The sequence below is a fragment of the Phyllobates terribilis genome, unplaced genomic scaffold (genome assembly GCF_046119375.1).
Source record: "Phyllobates terribilis strain yellow unplaced genomic scaffold, ASM4611937v1 Scaffold_8__6_contigs__length_399053987, whole genome shotgun sequence".
Taxonomy (NCBI): domain Eukaryota; kingdom Metazoa; phylum Chordata; class Amphibia; order Anura; family Dendrobatidae; genus Phyllobates; species Phyllobates terribilis.
In genome coordinates, this window is record NW_027362768.1 from 289,657,792 (window position 1) to 289,675,535 (window position 17,744).

Here is a 17,744-nt window from a genome sequence, read left to right on the forward strand (position 1 = left end):
CTCTGTGGGAGTCGTGCTAAGAGGAGATCAGGGCTGGAAGCTGTAGAGCTCGCCCTGATTGAAGATTTCTTACCGGACCCGGAGTCCGAGGCTGTGGGGACTAACTCCTACCCAGCAGCAGAAACCGACCGGCAGGGGATTTCAGGTCCTCTGGCCCAGAAACCCGAAGGCTCGGTCACACGTGTGGGACCAGCACCGCCGTCGTGGAGCGGAAGCTACTAGAAGGCCCCGAGTCACCGGCCATACGGGTGAGCACCACACGGTACACTCAGGGACGTGGGCTACCTTTACCCGCCTCTAGCAAGGTAGCCAGAAGAGTACAATTAGTTGGGGAGGCCTACAACTCCGCCTGGCCAAGGGGGATCCCATCTGCTCAAGGACTGACCAGGCCCCGATCGCTAGCCAGTACTCCGGGAGGGTCTATCTTTGTCACCAGTAAAGACCCTGAACTACACCGTATCGTCTCTGAGTGATTCCTGCTACCCCCATCATCCACGTCGGCTGCCCTGAGGCCATACCCCTCCCGTTGGGCCTTATACCATCCACGCTGCACCATGCTCCCACCGGCCTCAGCGGTTTGCCCTGCAGCGGCAGCTCCATAGCTGCATTCAACGGGTGGCGTAGTCGTTCTACATCTACTGCTAATATACCGCCACTTAGTCTGACTCCCTGGGCACGGACCGGGTCACCGCCACGAGACTACTACCCCTATCAGATCCGGCTCTGGGTAGTCCCTGCGTGCGCAACGCTGCATCACATAGGCCCAGGGCGCGTCACATAGACCCCTGCTTCAGAACCCTTTGGTTGGATATTCTACTACTATTCAACCTTGAGAAGACATCTTTCATATTCGATGTTCCTCAGAATTGTCTTGGATCCCACATCATGTGCAGATCTCTTTCTTCCACACCAGGACAAAGTAATTACATCTCAAGAACCGATGGCTGCTAACATCACTCTCAGTGCTGGGAGCTGTCACCTGGGGCATATCATCAAAGCAATGCCAGTTGGATAGATAACCAGAGATAAACAAAATTACTCAGGATAAACGGATTATCATCATGAGTTAGAGCTTTTAGTTAATGTTTTCACCTCAAGGGGCATTCCAAATCAGGACAGTCCTATCCTCTAGTATTAAAACATCAACTTGTGTCAGACAACCTCAATGTAGATGGGCGCAGAATAGGACCGGAGTCCAACTGTTCAGACACCTGGCCATGGGAAGCTATTTAAATGAAATGCCCATCTCAAAAAAGAGGACCACATCTTTGTTTGTACCAAGTACAAGAAACTACAGCAAAACAAAAAAAAGGAGCTATAGCATAAGTTGGTATGCATGCAACATACAAGAGCATGTTCACACTGTGGCCATTTAACAGACAAAACCAAAGAGAGAAATAAAATGAGCATATACCCTGCTGTAAGTAAGTATGTAAGTAGTAATAGTACAAATACAGTGGGGTAGATAAGTATTTGTTACACTGCTGAGTTTGCAAGTTTTCCCACCTACAAAGAATGGAGAGGTCTGTAATTTTTTTTCTATAATTTTTTTTATTGAACAAAGATTTTTACCAACATTTGGGTTGTTACATAGTCCAATATAAGCATTGGTAAAATGTAACAAAAAAGTAACGAATAAACAAGTAAACCAAACAGATATTTGGTACAAATGTGTGCATATTTGTTGATACAGTCTAGGAATTTATGCCAATTACGGTATGAAACCTAACTTATTTTCATGTTACATTAAAGCATGAATAATCCTTAGGTAACTTATTTCTATATTAGTTTTGGTGGTAACGATGATCGCAAGTAGTCTCTTCATCTTAGCCTGCTGACTACTTTTGACAGCAACGAAGATAAATGTAAAGTCGTCATGTTATGTTAACACGAACACATATACTGTAGATGACTTGTTTGGTGTAGAAGGATTCTATGGTTTATTGTTATATTTCTGGGTCAAAGGGGGCAAATTTTTAGACAGATAGGGTGTGTATGTGTTTCCCAGCTAGTGATTTCTACTAGTCGGAATATTAATCTATTTTTTTCCATTCATTCAGAATGTGTTGATGGTGTAGAATTTTTCCAATGAATTGGGATTAAGTGTTTAGCTGCACTTATCATAAGCGATAGCAGGTCATGTTTTTTAAGTTTAATATCAGGGGAAGGGCATGAGAGTAGGATTTCTTTTGGGGGAGAGGTTTCTGTTTATTAGATTTAGTTCCTTAAATGTTCTATTGATGTCTGACCAGAACTTTTGTAAGAGTGGACAAGACTAGAATATGAGTGTCATGTTTCCTACTCCTGAATTACATCTCCAACACACTTTTGAGTTAGAGAGTCCTAAATGGTGTAATAATTCAGGTTGTTCAGTACCATCTTGTTAATGTTTTATAAACGTTTTCTTGTAAAAGAGTACATCTGGAGAATCCTAGACCTCTGGAGTCTTTTAGCGAGATGGAGGTCTATAATTTTTATCGTAGGTACACTTCAACTGTGAGAGACAGAATCTAAAGATAAAAACCAGAAAATCACATTGTATGATTTTTACATAATTAAATTGCATTTTATTGCATGAAATACAATATTTTTCAGACTATAAGATGCATTGGACCATTAGACGCACCTAGATTTTAGAGGAGGAAAATAGAAAAAAACTTGAAGCAAAAAATGTGGTCATGACTCACTGTTATAGGGTGGGGATCTGCTGCTGACATTGTTATAGGGGTAATGTACCCCAATTCTGTACTAATATCCAACATCCTGGTATATATATTGTCCCCATCCTGGTATATATGCCTCCCCCATCCTGATATATACATATGTCACCATCCATATATATATGATCCCCATCCTGGTATATATGTCCCCTAATCCAGGTAAATATGTCACCCCATCCAGGTATACATGGCCCCCCATCCAGGTTTACATGGCCCACCATCCAGGTATACATGGCCCCCCATCCCCATCCTGGTATACTTAGCCCCCTCATCCCCATCCTGGTATACATGGTCCCCTCATCCACATCCTGGTATACATGGCCCCCTCGTCCCCATCCTGGTATATATGGCCCCCTCATCCCCATCCTGGTATTTATGGCCCCCACATCTCCATCCTGGTATACATGGCCCCCTCATCCTCATTCTTGTACATATGGCCCCCTCATCCCTATCCTGGTATACATGTCCCCCCTCCCCATCCTGGTATATGCTGCACACATAAAAGAAATGATTCTACTTATCTTCCCTCTGCTCCCTCACAGAGCTGCCTCATGTTCTGATGACAGCAGCTGATCTCAGCGTGTAAGCAGCTCATGACATCACTGCCATGCGCTTTCACACGCTGAGGTCAGCTGCCGGAATATTCACTGCTCCCCACTCCGGGACTATGGGCATGGAGAGCAGTGAATATTCTTTTTCTTTAATAGCGGGGCCCAGTGTTAGCCACTGCGGTGGCGCCTGCAGCTGCTCGGAGATCACGTGTGCTCATTATTAAAGAGAATGAATATTCACTGCTCTCCACTCCTATGGGCGTGGGGAGCAGTTCATATTAATTCTCTTTAATAGTGGGCACACGTGATTGCCCAGCTGCTGCAGGAGCCAGCAGCTGCAGCTAACAGTGTGATCGCTATTAAAGAAAATTAATATTCACTTCTCCCCACTCCCATAGTCCTGTACACCTCTCTGCGCAAGCTTCAGTGCATAGAGATGGGTGGGACTATGGGCATGGGGAGCAGCGAATATTCATTTTCTTTATCAGCGGGCACACGTGATAGCTGCAGCAGCCAGCTCCTGCCTCTGTGACTTGCTGCTCCTCCGCTGCCGCCCCCAACCCCCATCCACAGCCACAGTAGAAGAAGGATGAGTACAATACCAAAAACACCATCCTAACTGTGAAGCACCGTGGGGGAAACATCATACTTTGGGGGTTCTTTTCTGTAAAAGGGACAGGACGACTGCACCATATTGAAGGGGGGATGGATGGGGTCATGTATCGCAAGATTTTGGCCAACAACAACCTCCTTGCCTGAATAAGAGCATTGAAGATGGGTCCTGGTTGGGTCTTCCGGCATGACAATGACCGGAAACACATAGCCAGGGCAACTAAGAAGTGGCTCCATAAGAAGCATTTCAAGGTCCTGGAGTGGCCTAGCCAGTCTCCAGACCTGAATTCAATAGAAAATCTTTGGAGGAAGCTGAAACTCAATGTTGTCCAGTGACAGCCCCGAAAGCTAAAAGATCTGGAGAAGATCTGTATGGAGGACTGGGCCAAAATCCCTGCTGCAGTGTGTGCAAACTTGGTAAAGAACAACAGGAAACGTCTGACCTCTGTAATTGCAAACAAAGGTTTCTGTACCAGATATTAACTTCTGTTTTTCTATTGTATCAAATATTTATTTCATGCAATAAAATGCTAATTAATTATGTAAAAATCATACAATGTGATTTTCTGGATTTTTTTAAAGCGTCTATCTCTTACAGTTGAAGTGTACCTATGATAAAAATTACAGACCTCTCCATTTTTTCTAGGTGGGAAAACTTGCAAAATCGGCAGTGTATCAAATACTTATTTTCCCCACTCTAAATAACATAGGATACCTAGTAAACACTGTTTTTGATCAAAAATGTGTGGTGGTCCAGGTCCAAATACCTCCACCTTTCACTCAAAGGAAGTCGCAGACGTACAAATAGAACAGTGACTTTCCATCCTGTACTCCACTTTGCCGGTGCTCGACGTTACGTTGAGCATTTCTGCCCCTTCCATTGAGCGATCAATGGGAATTTCAGGAGACAAACCTCCCCTGATCAAAACTACTGAACGATAGTTTATTTAGACTTTGGGATCCTTGTTAGGAAGATACAGATATATTGCAGTATGATTGTATTGTTAACCATGTAATTATCAGTTATTAAACATGAATGTGACCGATGTTAAAAATTTCTTACACATATGACTAAATCTCCAGTATCCATATCAGTGTTGTAAATAGGAAGAGTCAAAAAAGAGCATGCCGGTGGAAGGGGAGGCTTGGTCTGACTTGTGTCACCACTTCCTATAACTCTCCTTCTGCTTTTGTTCACAATTTATTCTATACACTTCCTTCTTTGACAGAGACAAGAGTAAACCCGTCGTGGTGTTCCCAGACAGTGGAACAGGTGAGAGACAGGAGCAGCATGGGACTGTAGAGTTTTTGGCTTCGAGATGGGACTCAGGGGTAATCTATGTGCAGGTCGTATAGGTGATCCATGTAAACTGTATTTTCTATGACAGATTAGCAAGCCGATGATGTGTCTAAGCTGTGTACGATGTGTTAGAGCTATGTGTTCGGGTACAGTCCTGACAGTTTCGTGCTCCTGTGAAGTAAGAGGAAGATTACACGCTGACTTCCTTGTGCATTGCGCTATGAATGGAGAAATGTTTAGAAATCTGACACTTTTGAAAGTGTAACGACTGAACTCAAATGATTGCTAAAATGTAAACCTGGTCATTTTATTTTCTGAATGCCATATTGAAAGTTGCCCTATATTAATGAGCCAAACGAACAATAATATATGTAATCCACTGTTGATAAAATTTATTATCCATTTAGAAAATTGTGAATGAGTCTTACCAAACAGAGAAATATTCAGATACCACCGATCCCTTTGTGTAAGTAGACCTTACTAATATACACTGCTCAAAAAAATAAAGGGAACACTCAAATAACACATCCTAGATCTGAATGAATGAAATATTCTCATTGAATACTTTGTTCTGTACAAAGTTGAATGTGCTGACAACAAAATCACTCAAAAATCATCAATGGAAATCAAATTTATTAACCAATGGAGGCCTGGATTTGGAGTCACCCCCAAAATTAAAGGAAAAACACACTACAGGCTGATCCAACTTTGATGTAATGTCCTTAAAACAAGTCAAAATGAGGCTCAGTATTGTGTGTGGCCTCCACGTGCCTGTGTGACCTCCCTACAATGCCTGGGCATGCTCCTGATGAGGTTGTGGATGGTCTCCTGTGGGATCTCCTCCTAGACCTGGACTAAAGCATCCGCCAACTCCTGGACAGTCTGTGGTGGATGGAGCGAGACATGATGTCCCAGATGTGCTCAATCGGATTCAGGTCTGGGGAACGGGCCGGCCACTCTATAGCTTCAATGCCTTCATTTTGCAGGAACTGCTGACACACTCCAGCCACATGAGGTCTGGCATTGTCCTGCATTAGGAGGAACCCAGGGCCAACCGCACCAGCATATGGTCTCACAAGGGGTCTGAGGATCTCACCTCGGTACCTAATGGCAGTCAGGCTACCTCTGGCGAGCAGATGGAGGGCTGTGGGGCCCTCCAAAGAAATGCCACACCATTACTTGACCCACTGCCAAACCGGTCATGCTGAAGGATGTTGCAGGCAGCAGATCGCTCTCCACGGCGTCTCCAGACTCTGTCACGTCTGTCACATGTGCTCAGTGTGAACCTGCTTTCATCTGTGAAGAGCACAGGGCGCCAGTGGTGACTTTGCCAATCCTGGTGTTCTGTGGCAAATGCCAAGTGTCCTGCACGGTGTTGGGCTGTGAGCGCAACCCTCATCTGTGGACGTCGGGCCCTCATACCACCCTCATGGAGTCGGTTTCTAACCGTTTGTGCAGACACATGCACATTTGTGGCCTGCTGGAGGTCATTTTGCAGGGCTCTGGCAGTGCTCCTCCTGTTCCTCCTTGCACAAAGGCAGAGGTAGCGGTCCTGCTGCTGGGTTGTTGCCCTCCTACGGCCCCCTCCACGTCTCCTGGTGTACTGGCCTGTCTCCTGATAGTGCCTCCAGCCTCTGGACACTACACTGACAGACACAGCAAACCTTCTTGCCACAGCTCGCATTGATGTGCCATCCTGGATGAGCTACACTACCTGAGCAACTTCTGTGGGTTGTAGAGTCCGTCTCATGCTACCACGAGTGTGAAACCACAACCAACATTTAAAAGTGACCAAAACATCAGCCAGAAAGCATTGGTGCTGAGATGTGGTCTGTGGCCCCCACCTGCAGAACCACTCCTTTATTGAGTGGGTCTTTATAATTGCCAATAATTTCCATCTATTGTCTATTCCATTTGCACAACAGCATGTGAAATTGATTGTCAATCAGTGTTGCTTCCTAAGTGAACAGTTTGATTTCACAGAAGTTTGATTTACTTGGAGTTATATTCTGTTGTTTAAGCGTTCCCTTTATTTTTTTGAGCAGTGTAGTTAAAGAAGGAAGAGAGCTGCCCTTATCTCAAGCTACACTATATTGACAAAATGTCCAAGGTAGTAGAGGATCTAAGACTTGTAAAACTAGTTAAAATCTAGCTTCCCGAATTCTAGCTCCTCTAGTGTCTCGGAAATTTTCCTTTACCGGGACTAACTCTCCTGCATACTTCTGTGCGCCGTATCTTTTGTGACTACTGGCCAGAAGGAAGGTGAGCTGAATTACTTTCTTTTTGTTTTATACTATATAGACAAAAGTATTGGGACACCCTATGTTTTTCTTTCATTTCCATTTCCACAGGTGTATAAAATCCGGCCTCTCACCACGCAGTCTGCCTTTACTGACATTTGTGACAGAATAGCTCGTTCTAAAGTGCTCACTGAATTTGAGCTGGTCCTGTAATAGTTTCAAAGTTTTAAGGTTGAAAGAAGACACAAATCTATCAAGTTCAACTAATAACATAACATGTCAATCTAAAGAAAGCAAAACCCCCAAGAGCAAAGGTGTATTTGGGTTTTCCTGCATCGGTTAAAAAAATTCAGTTTGACATCCCCTCCTATACATAGCTTAAAGGGGATATCTTTACTTTATTTTTTTGCTTTACAGTGTGCTCTTGAATAATTACTTCTCACTGTGCTCTATGCACAAAATATAACCCTAACACTGTCCATTTTATGGTACATGGCCTCTCCTTTTTATACTAGGCCTTTCTTCACACTGTTCCCTCACACTGTGTCCCCTCTATTCTGCCCACTCTCTATATTGTCCCCTCACACAACCAAATCTGTATACTGTGCCACCTCACACTTTTCTCTACATATACAGTCCCCTCACACTACCTCCATACTATCTCCTCACACTATTCTCCCTCATACTGTTCCCTCACACATTTCTTCCCTCACACTATCCCTTTACACTTTTCCCCCACACTGTCCCCTTACACTATCCCCCCATACTGTCCTGTCATACTTCCCTCCATACTGTCCCTTCACTCTATAGTATTTCCCCCATACTGTCCCCTTATACTATTCCTCCCATACTCTCTCCTCACACTTCCCCCATACTGTCACCTCACACTTTTCTCCCATACTGTCACCACACACCCCATACTGTCCTCTCTCACGTCCCCAATACTGTGCCCTCACACATTTCCCACCTTATACTGTTCCCTCACACTCCTCCCCATGCTGCCATCACACACTCCCCCATACTGTCCTCTCACACTTCTCCATCCCCCTCTACAATCAATTGTGAGTGGTATTCTTGAAAAGTAGAAGAGTTTAGGAAATAAAGTGGAGACCATCTAAAGTTACAGATCAGGTTTGCAGAATGCTGAGTAACAGAGGGCATAAAAGTCATCACCGTTCTGCTGACTCTATAACTGCAGAGTCCAAACTATCTCTGGCATTAACACCGGCACACCAGCACAAAAACTGTGCACCAGGAGCTTCATGATATGGGTTTCCATGGCTGAGCACCTGCATGCAAGCTTTACATTACCAAGCACAATACCAAGTGTTGGATGGAGTGGTGTCAGCTCACCAGTGGTCACCACCATTGGACTCCGGAGATGTTGAACTGTGTTGTGTGGAGTGATGAGCTATCTGAAAGCCTGATGGACAAGTCTAGGTTTGGTGAATGTCAGGAAAACATTACCTACCTGACTGTATAGTGCCATCTGTAAGGGTTGCTGGAAGAGGGAAAATGCTATTGAGCTGTTTTTCAGGGGTCGCCTAGGTTCATTAGTTTCAGTAAAGAGAAATCTTAATGCTTCAGCAAACAATGCATTTTGGACAATTGCAGTTTCCAACTTTGTGGGAAGACTTTGCTCTTCCAGCATGACTGTGCCCAGTGCACAAAGCAAGGTTCAAAAAGACATGCTTGGGTGAACTTGATGTGAAAGAACTTGACTAGACCATATACTGGCCCCAACCTCAACCCTATTAAACACCTTTGAGATGAACTAGAACATAGATTGTGATCCTGGCCAACTTGTACAACTTTGGTGTCTGACCTCACAAATGCTCTTCTGGATGAATGGGCAAAATCTTTGGACAGACTCCAAAATCTTGCAGAAAAACTTCCCAGAAGAGTGGAAGCTTTTATAGATGCAAAGGGTCCGATCCATATTAATGCCAATGGATGTTGAATGGGAGGTCAGAAAAGCTGCTGTAGGTGTAATGTGTAGATGTTGCAATATTTTAGATATTTCTTATAATGTATCAGTGCTGATCCCAGAAGATTAATTTGTGACTTGAGTTCAGCACAAGAGCGAGTGCTGAAGGGGGCTTACTGACTGGACGCTTTCAGTAGCCATACCAGCCCGCTTCTTTCTCAGGACTTATGGAAAGAGAGGAAAAGGGGCTGGTTTAATATAATGTGAATGAGCAATGGCGCTATGTAAATAGTGTATGCTTACTATGATAACGGCATAGCGTGTCTTGCAAGTTCAGTTTAGCGTTGCAACATGTGTATATTTTTTTTCTACTGGAAAACACCTTTAAATATTTTTTTTTAATTATTATTAATACAGGGTAGACATAGCTGCAGTCATCCAACTGATCATGTCTCTCCCTCGTCAGCTAAGGGATGAAAGGTAAGTGACATACAGTTTATCAGAAATCAATGACATAATCTAAACAGCATAAAAGTCAATATTTGCACCCATTTTTGTTAATATTCCAATACATTTTAAATTAAAAAAAAAGAAACATTGCAAAAACTTTTGTGCATAAAAATATCTAACCGTCTTGCACCTATTCTGAATTATGTGGGTGACACAAATACAAGATTACATAGGAGCTGCGGATAGAAAAAAACAGAAACTTTCTAATTTTAAGTACTGGTTGAAAAAGTTGCATAAATAGAAAATTAATGAAAGACCATCCCAAAGATATGACAGCCCCTATGCTGAATTTTAGGAACAGAGGCTAGGGGGAACATTTTGAAGCCATCATCTTGGGTACCAAGACACCTTGCCCCACCCTTACTAGCTGCTGTCAGTTTCTGGGTTTGTTAGATCACGGTTTTCAAATTGACTCAGTCCAAAACATAACTCCAACTTAGAAGGTTTGGGGATTCAGTTTAAGGCTTGTGAGAACAGAGAAATACACAGGCTTGTGATTTCCAACAATCTCCAGTGACTGCTGGAGTGTTTGTATATTTTATACCCTTCGTGAATATAGGGGTTCCGAATGATAGCAAATAGCAGTATTCTAATAACTTAAAGTCACTCCATGTGTCCACCCAGCTTGGTCATCAGTGCTTTGTTTTAATGTGTTCTTGGGAGATCTACCACACCCTATGAGATTTGGCAGGTTCGGACCGATGTCGCAACGCAGCTGGCGGCTCTCCCGACCTGAGCGTGACAGCTTCATGTATTTCTATGCAGCTGTAACATGCAGCTGTAACATTCGGGTCGGGAGAGCCACTGGCCAGTCCCTACACTCGGTCTAGTTTACACTGGCATCTGACTGCGCCCTAACACTGCATATCTGTGCGACCATTAATAATGAAACTGCTTTTAACTACAGTCAATTTAAAAAACATCCTGGGGGCACATCCACCATAGTGTGGCAGCAACCTGTTAACCCACACCTTTTGCCACCCATATACATTAGGTGAAAGTCATCCTAACCTGCTCATTGTGGCAGGATTGGCTGACCATCTAATGTCTATGGGGGCCTCATGTTTCTCTGCAACAATCTCTAATCGTAGATTGTTGCATATACCTGCAGATTAACAGCAAAATCTGCGTCAAGGGAAAAAAATTACTTTCAACCAGGAAATAAAATAAAAAATAAATAAAAAGCCCACTATAATCACCTCCATTGGCACCTCCATGGCTCCGTTGCATTGTCCCCCACCAGTCTCAGTACCACCAGGCCACTGGCGGACACAGACAGAAAAGGGCCCCTGTGCAAGAACAATATATGGGCCCTTTGCAGCCCAAGAGCTCCTAAAAATGCTAAATTGCACCTGCTTTGGAGATAGAAATGGGCCCCCTTACCTCTTGGGCACCTGTGCTGCCGCACAGGTTGCACCAATGATATGTTAAACCCTGCACCAGGCCTCCTACTGTGACGCTCACAGCCCTCACTCTGGGAAGTGGGGTTACTCGGAGCCAGGTCAGATGTTGGGGGAAGCAGTCGTGGCCTGGACCGGTTCGGTGTCCAGGGCCGTCACATTAAAAAAAGATGTAATGGGCTTTCAGGGTTGAGTGGTATTTCGACTACGCCATCTGTGGTGTCTGGTGATGGCCACCAGCGCTGCTGCAGTCCTCTGAGGCGGGTTGTAATGGCAGCCGAAGATGGTACTACTCCCCACAGGCGGAGCAGGGCCTCAGGGCAGAGACGAGGATGGAGGGAGTCGTAGTGTAGAAGTTCTGGTGCTGTGTGGTGCGGTGAAGAAATAAAGAGTCCGGAGGCCATAGGGGTAGACTTCCAGGGTTTTTACTCACGGTGGAGAGTACAGCTGCAAGGCTTCTCCCTGCTCCTCACGGAGTTCTGCGGTCACCAGGGACGGGGGTCCGACAACCTCCGAATAATTCCAGTGCTTAATCAGGACCCCACTCAGAGTGTTCCTAAACTTCAGACTGAGTCCTCTCCTGTCTGTTTGTGTGTAGATAGGCCAGGTCTCCCTCTGGACTATGCACAGAACAAGGGTACGGGTGGCAGCTCCGCTCCGTCCGTTACCCGGTGGGATCCTCAGGGCCTACCCGGGCTTCCCTGACCAGGACGTAGAGTAGCAAGATCAGATGTCGGGGGCCGTTACCCCTTTTGCAGCCGGAATCCCTCTGACTAGATCAGCATAGAGAGGACAGGTGGCGTACACCGGTCCGTCTGCATCCTCCCTGGGATCCATTTGCGGTGGAGCTACACTCTTAAGCTCCGGGCCTTCTTGGTCATGGTTCTTGACCGGGTTGAGACATTCATTATCTGCAACCTGCCCCTCGACCCAAGGCCAGGGTACGAAGGCTGTGTCTCCATCCTCTGCAGGTCCACACAGGATCCACTCTCAGGGAGGGAGATCACATTACAAGAAAAGTCAAAAGAACCAAGAGCCAAGATGGCTGTGTATTAAATATCAAATATTAAGTGTAAACTAAATGTGAGTCCTCCACCCTCACCCACTACATTGGTTCCCCTAACTTTTGGTTCCCCAGTCTCCCAATTCCCAGTAGGGATAGCACACTAGTGCCTATTAGCTCCCTCTGGTGGGAGAAGTGTGGTGTTGGATGTGAAGGAAGGGTCCTTACCATCGCACTGTTCTTACCTCAGAGGAGGAACACTACACCCCATTAAAGAGGTGCAGCATCCCTGTGGCGGTCAAACCCTCAGGGGCGCCACACTACGATGTTGACTCATTCCATGGAGGGCTGCAGGTCACCTTGGAACATCATTGCAGGAGGCCTAGTTATACTGAGACTGGTGGGGGACAAGGCAACAAAGCCATGGAGGGGGTGAATATTGTGTTTTTTTACTCATGCCCTGTCATTTTTCGCAAGCTAATCAACTGCAAAATCCACACCTTTTGATGCAGATTTACTGCTGTATATTATTGAAAAATTCTGCTGTGTGAACATAACCTTAAAGGGCCTCTTGATGCTGATGACGCTGCATCTATACAAAGCTGCCAGATCGGAAGGCATCATGCACTCATCCTATTCATAAGAATATTACAGGTTTGCAATCCTCGTAGATATGTGTACACGTGACATAATCAGTGCCGCTCAGCTCCTGATGAGGAAGTAAACGGTGCCAGAGAACCCTTTAAATGGGCATTCTCCAGTGTAAACAACCAGAACGGGGAACTTTTATCTCCGATGGGGCACTTTTATCCCAGTTTGGATGGGGCGGCAATGTGCATATCCGAACACCTCTCAATTCATTCTCTATGGAGCTCCTAAAAAAAGCTGAGCGCAGGGGATGAGAATGTGCACTGCTGCTCCATTCTAACTGGAATAAAAGTGCCCCATTCTGCCAATCGCCGGGGGTCCCCGCGGTCAAACCCACAACGATCAATAAGATATCACCTAACTGGGAGCATAAGTACAACTTGCACAGTGTGGTCACAGTAACATCAGGGAGGGAATTATGACCTGATCCTGGTAATGCACCCCCACCCTCGACAACGCAACCGATCTCCATTCCACATCCCACTGCACTGCTCTCCAAATTAAGGCAAAATACATCATCTTAAGTAGTAAATTTACTTACATTACAGGACAGTAGAAGATGCCGTGGTGTTCTGAAGGTGGTGAAGACTGCAGAGGCTTGCCCAGACATTGCATCCCCAAAACTGTGCCCATGTCCCAACACCACTGTATCTCTTCCCTCCAGCCACTACACTCCTCACTACTCCCTCTTGAGTGCACTAGATCAGCGGTGTGCAATAACAAAGTGGTCACAGAAGCATTTAATTGTGGTGTAAGTGTTGTACTTACACTTAAATGGTGCACTGCAGGGCGAGGTAACCCTGGCTTGCTGGAGGTGTGCAGGGTCAGCAGCCTGGGGTGCTTCCTTAGTGGTGCTGTGAGTATATTTAGCTGTGATTGGTGGAGGAACATCACAGTGACTGCTGCTCCACCAATCAGAGCAGCACTCAAATCACACATACCGCAGAAGAGCTACTTCCCTTCAGCTTACTGCTAATAGCACCCCCTTGCCCTACCCCAACCTTCCGCTCTTGAGATGCTAATTTAGTAGAAGTCAGAGAGGAGGATGGGGGGAAAAGATAGAAAAATAAAATAAAAAAAATTCTAGATATTTAACACCACCTCTGGCAATCTGCCGCCCTAGGCACTTGACCTCCTGCATCTATTGGCAAATACGACCATACATAGATGTGTTCTGGTTAACTGATCACTTACTAAGTCAGCACCAAGTCAGTAGTTGCTTTTTACATTATCTGTCCAGTGCAGATTAGACAATTACTGTGTGTGGTTATACAGATATATATATTCATTATAACATCTGTTACTCATTTGTGTTTCTGATTTTTATGTACTTTGTTTTCATTGCACTAGTGACTTTGAGCAGCTTCCAGAAGATGTTGCTGTGTCCGCCCATATAGCAGATATAGAAGAGAGAAGTGGTTTCTCAGTATACTATGTAAGAAAAATTTATATCAGAGTATTCCTCTTTTCCCCAAAAGAACATAAATTATACTATCTGCATATAAAAGGATGGGGACCTGGGGACCTTTAAATTGTGGCTCATAGATCTTAAAGAGGCTGTCCAGACAATGAAACATTTATAAAAGGGCTTAGACTGATTAAAAATTAAAAATAGTAACCTCAACAATACCTTGCAGCTCCCTTTCTGATGTTTACCATGTCCCCGTGGTCTCTACTTCCTGTACCATCTTGAGACACCAGAAATGTCCAGAATTGCCTGCTCAGCTAATCAAAGACAGAAACGGGTCACCTTTGTGGCCAGTAATTGGCTGATTGGACTTCCGGTGTGCAGGAAGTGGAAACCAGCAGGAACCAGGTAAACCTCAGAACTGAAGCTGCGTGAGATAGGCAAATGTTCCATTCCACAAGACTGAGCCCTATTAAATACTTTTCATCCTCTGGACTACCCCTTTAAGGTAGATGTAAACCATACCTGTCAAAGGATCTAGTAATTTCAGCAGACAGTCCCTTACCATCTGAAGCAACAAAGGTTGAATTTTTCACACTGCGTCTTTTTCCACCTATTAAAAACATTTGTTTTTCAAGTGGAAGACTGTTCAGAAAATTGCTTGTCTCTGTTTTTTTTTTTTTTTTAGGTGAAAACAGTTAACAAAATGCTCAAAAAGTTGGCTAGATATCTTCTGGCCATTTTTGTTAGCTTTTCCATTCACTTCTGTTGTAAAGTAAAGAGCATCTTCCTAGTGGAAAAAAAACTGAATAATGGACGTGACACTTTTAACTGCTTGGCAGTTTTGAAAGACTGAGCATATGAACAGCAATCTCCATAGAAATTAATGAGAAGATTCTTCTGAGCACTTTTTCAAAATTTTTAGGAGCGGAGCTGCTCAAAAATGCTGGGAAAAAAATGCAGTGTGAATACAACCTTATTTGTACACAGAAGATCTTGAGCTTCCTTTTTGAGCAGGTCTGGTTTTTTTTAAAACAAGAAAACTTAAAGGCTATGTGCCTACCAGGGCTCAAAATAGACCAAGCATATAAATGAAAATCATCCATTTTTTCTGGATGAAATTTGGACGATTTTTTTTATACACTTTTGAGAACCCGGCCTTTTAGACATTATCAGTAAATCTTCCCCAAAGACAATTGAAAAACTGTAGAAAATGGTAAATGAAACTTTTTTTTTTTACAAATAAAACAGAAGCCCGATGTAGATACAAAAATTCACGCACACGAGTGTTATACAATAGTACATTTATTGCACTCAAAAGGGTTGTTCAGGATTTTATATTCTTGACATATCCTTAGGATAGGCCATCAATATTAGATCGTTGGGTGTCCATCTCTTGGTAGGTACCAAAGCTGATGTAGTGATGAGCGAGCGTGCTTACACAAATATTTTGGGCGCGCTCGAGTAATGTTTGAGCTCTCGCGATTGCATGTTTCGCGGCTTTTAGACAGCCACAAACATGCGGGGATTGCCTAACAAATAGGCAATCCCCGCATGTTTTGCTGCTGTCTAACAGCAACGAATCATGCAGCTGCAGGGACTTGAACATATTACTCGAGCACGCCCGAAATACTCGGATAACACCCGAACATGCTCGGATAACACGATACCCAAGCACGCTCGCTCATCACTACTGATCAGCTGTTTGAAGGAGTTCTCCACCCAAGTGAGCACTTCCGCTTCTTTATTGTTTACACTGTTTCATACACCAAAACATTGAACATAATGAATACAACAAAACTGACTTGCCCAGCACAATGGCTAATAAATACATGGTGTCCAGAATGTACTGAAAGTTTGGCCCCCCCGTCTATTTTTTATTGATGGTCTATTTTAACTCCTTCCTGTTCCGTGATGACATACTATTGCATCATGGAGAAGGTGTATAGAATTGCAGGTTTTTTTTTTTCACCATTTCAATCCCTGTTTTTTTAGTATATCATATGGTAAAGTGATAATGTCATTCATAACTACAACTTGTTGCCCAAAAATCAACCTCTCGTAGAGCTGCTGTATGCCAATGGAAAAATAGAAATGTGGCTCTTGGACAAAGTGGACGAAAAGAAACAAATCTCAGAGATGAAAATTGTCTGCTTTCTCAAGGGTTTAAGGACAGGTCATCAGTATTAAAATGGCAGAAACTATTTTTTCATTCGGTGCCTTTCCGTACCACCCCATACCACCGATTTCATAAGCAGTATGTTTTTATTGTGACAATTCTTCTAAAACTGTGAGAGCTATGTGGAGCACTATACCGTGGCACTTTGAGTCCATAATCATGAAGCCTAAGTCATGAAAAAACTCTGTTATGACTATGTGCATGCGGATTCAGCATGAAATCAGCTTGAAAAAGATCCTTAAAAGCACCCCAAAAAATTAACATAGTGGACAGTAATGTCAAAATGACATTGCTGTGCACATGCTCTGTCTTATGTCACTTCTTTTACCTGCTTCAAGGTTCGGAACCCCTGAAGCGGGTAAAAGAAGTGACATTCTCATTCTTCAGACGGCTTTTGTTCGGAAGCTGCCCGCTCTCTCTACTTCACAGTATAAAGCCGGAGCCGCTGCAAGAACGACAGCAAAGGCGAACCTCGCGAAACCACTTCAGGAAAACAGGCACCAGCCTAATTGCTACTCGAATTGATGTAGTTGTTTGGAAAATATATTTGCAACTTTTTTGTGATCCCAATCTCATCACTATTGCCCCAAGGATGCTGTGTGACTAAAGGTCATTGCTTGCTGCTCAGCGAACTTATTAGAGCATCAAAGCAAAATTTGATCTTTGACCCAAGTGACCACTGTCTTTGTACATCTCAGATGATCTTTCAACTCATATCTAATAATCCAAGGAAATCCTACTTGAATTTAAATTATGTTTAGTGATGATCTCTATATCTTCTTCCATCACAGTAAGATCACTGATCCTTGGGTTATAGTGGTCACCAGTCATGCACAGTGTAGGAAAGACAAAGTGTGACATGAAGGGATGAGGGGAAGGGAGCCCAGATACTAGGAAAAGGTGGAAGTGGAGACCTCCTAGGCTGATCTGCAATCACCCTGTCTCTCCCTACCGAGGTTCCTCACCAATCTCCGCACAGGCACCTATCCCTGTATTTCCCTAGCGCTTGGCCCTGGATAGGGAAGAGGGGGGAAGTAGCTTAGCTTGAGTTGAATTCAGAGAGATGGCACACACGTCCTCTTAGCACCAGAGAGGAAGTAAGAACTGCACTTGCTCCAAGCCTTCACAAGGGGTCATGTGAATATCACCGGCACCTCTGTGTAGCAACCAGGAAGTATTTAAACACCCAGGCCTAATTGTCAATTAGAGCAGGAGGGAGGTAGCCGCTGGGTCCTAGAGTGAGACA

General features: G+C 44.2%; 1 protein-coding gene across 1 annotated transcript in view; it reads left to right on the forward strand.

The window, feature by feature from the left end:
- Positions 1–5,063: 5,063 nt before the first annotated feature.
- Positions 5,064–17,744, forward strand: part of NCF4 (neutrophil cytosolic factor 4) — a 65,580-nt gene continuing 52,899 nt past the window's right edge. Inside the window, exons 1-3 of the mRNA XM_073642731.1 lie at positions 5,064–5,156; positions 9,768–9,830; positions 14,262–14,346. Of these exons, the coding sequence (XP_073498832.1) occupies positions 9,799–9,830; positions 14,262–14,346 (117 nt within the window). The 5' untranslated portion in view covers positions 5,064–5,156; positions 9,768–9,798. The remainder of the gene's footprint in view (positions 5,157–9,767; positions 9,831–14,261; positions 14,347–17,744) is intronic.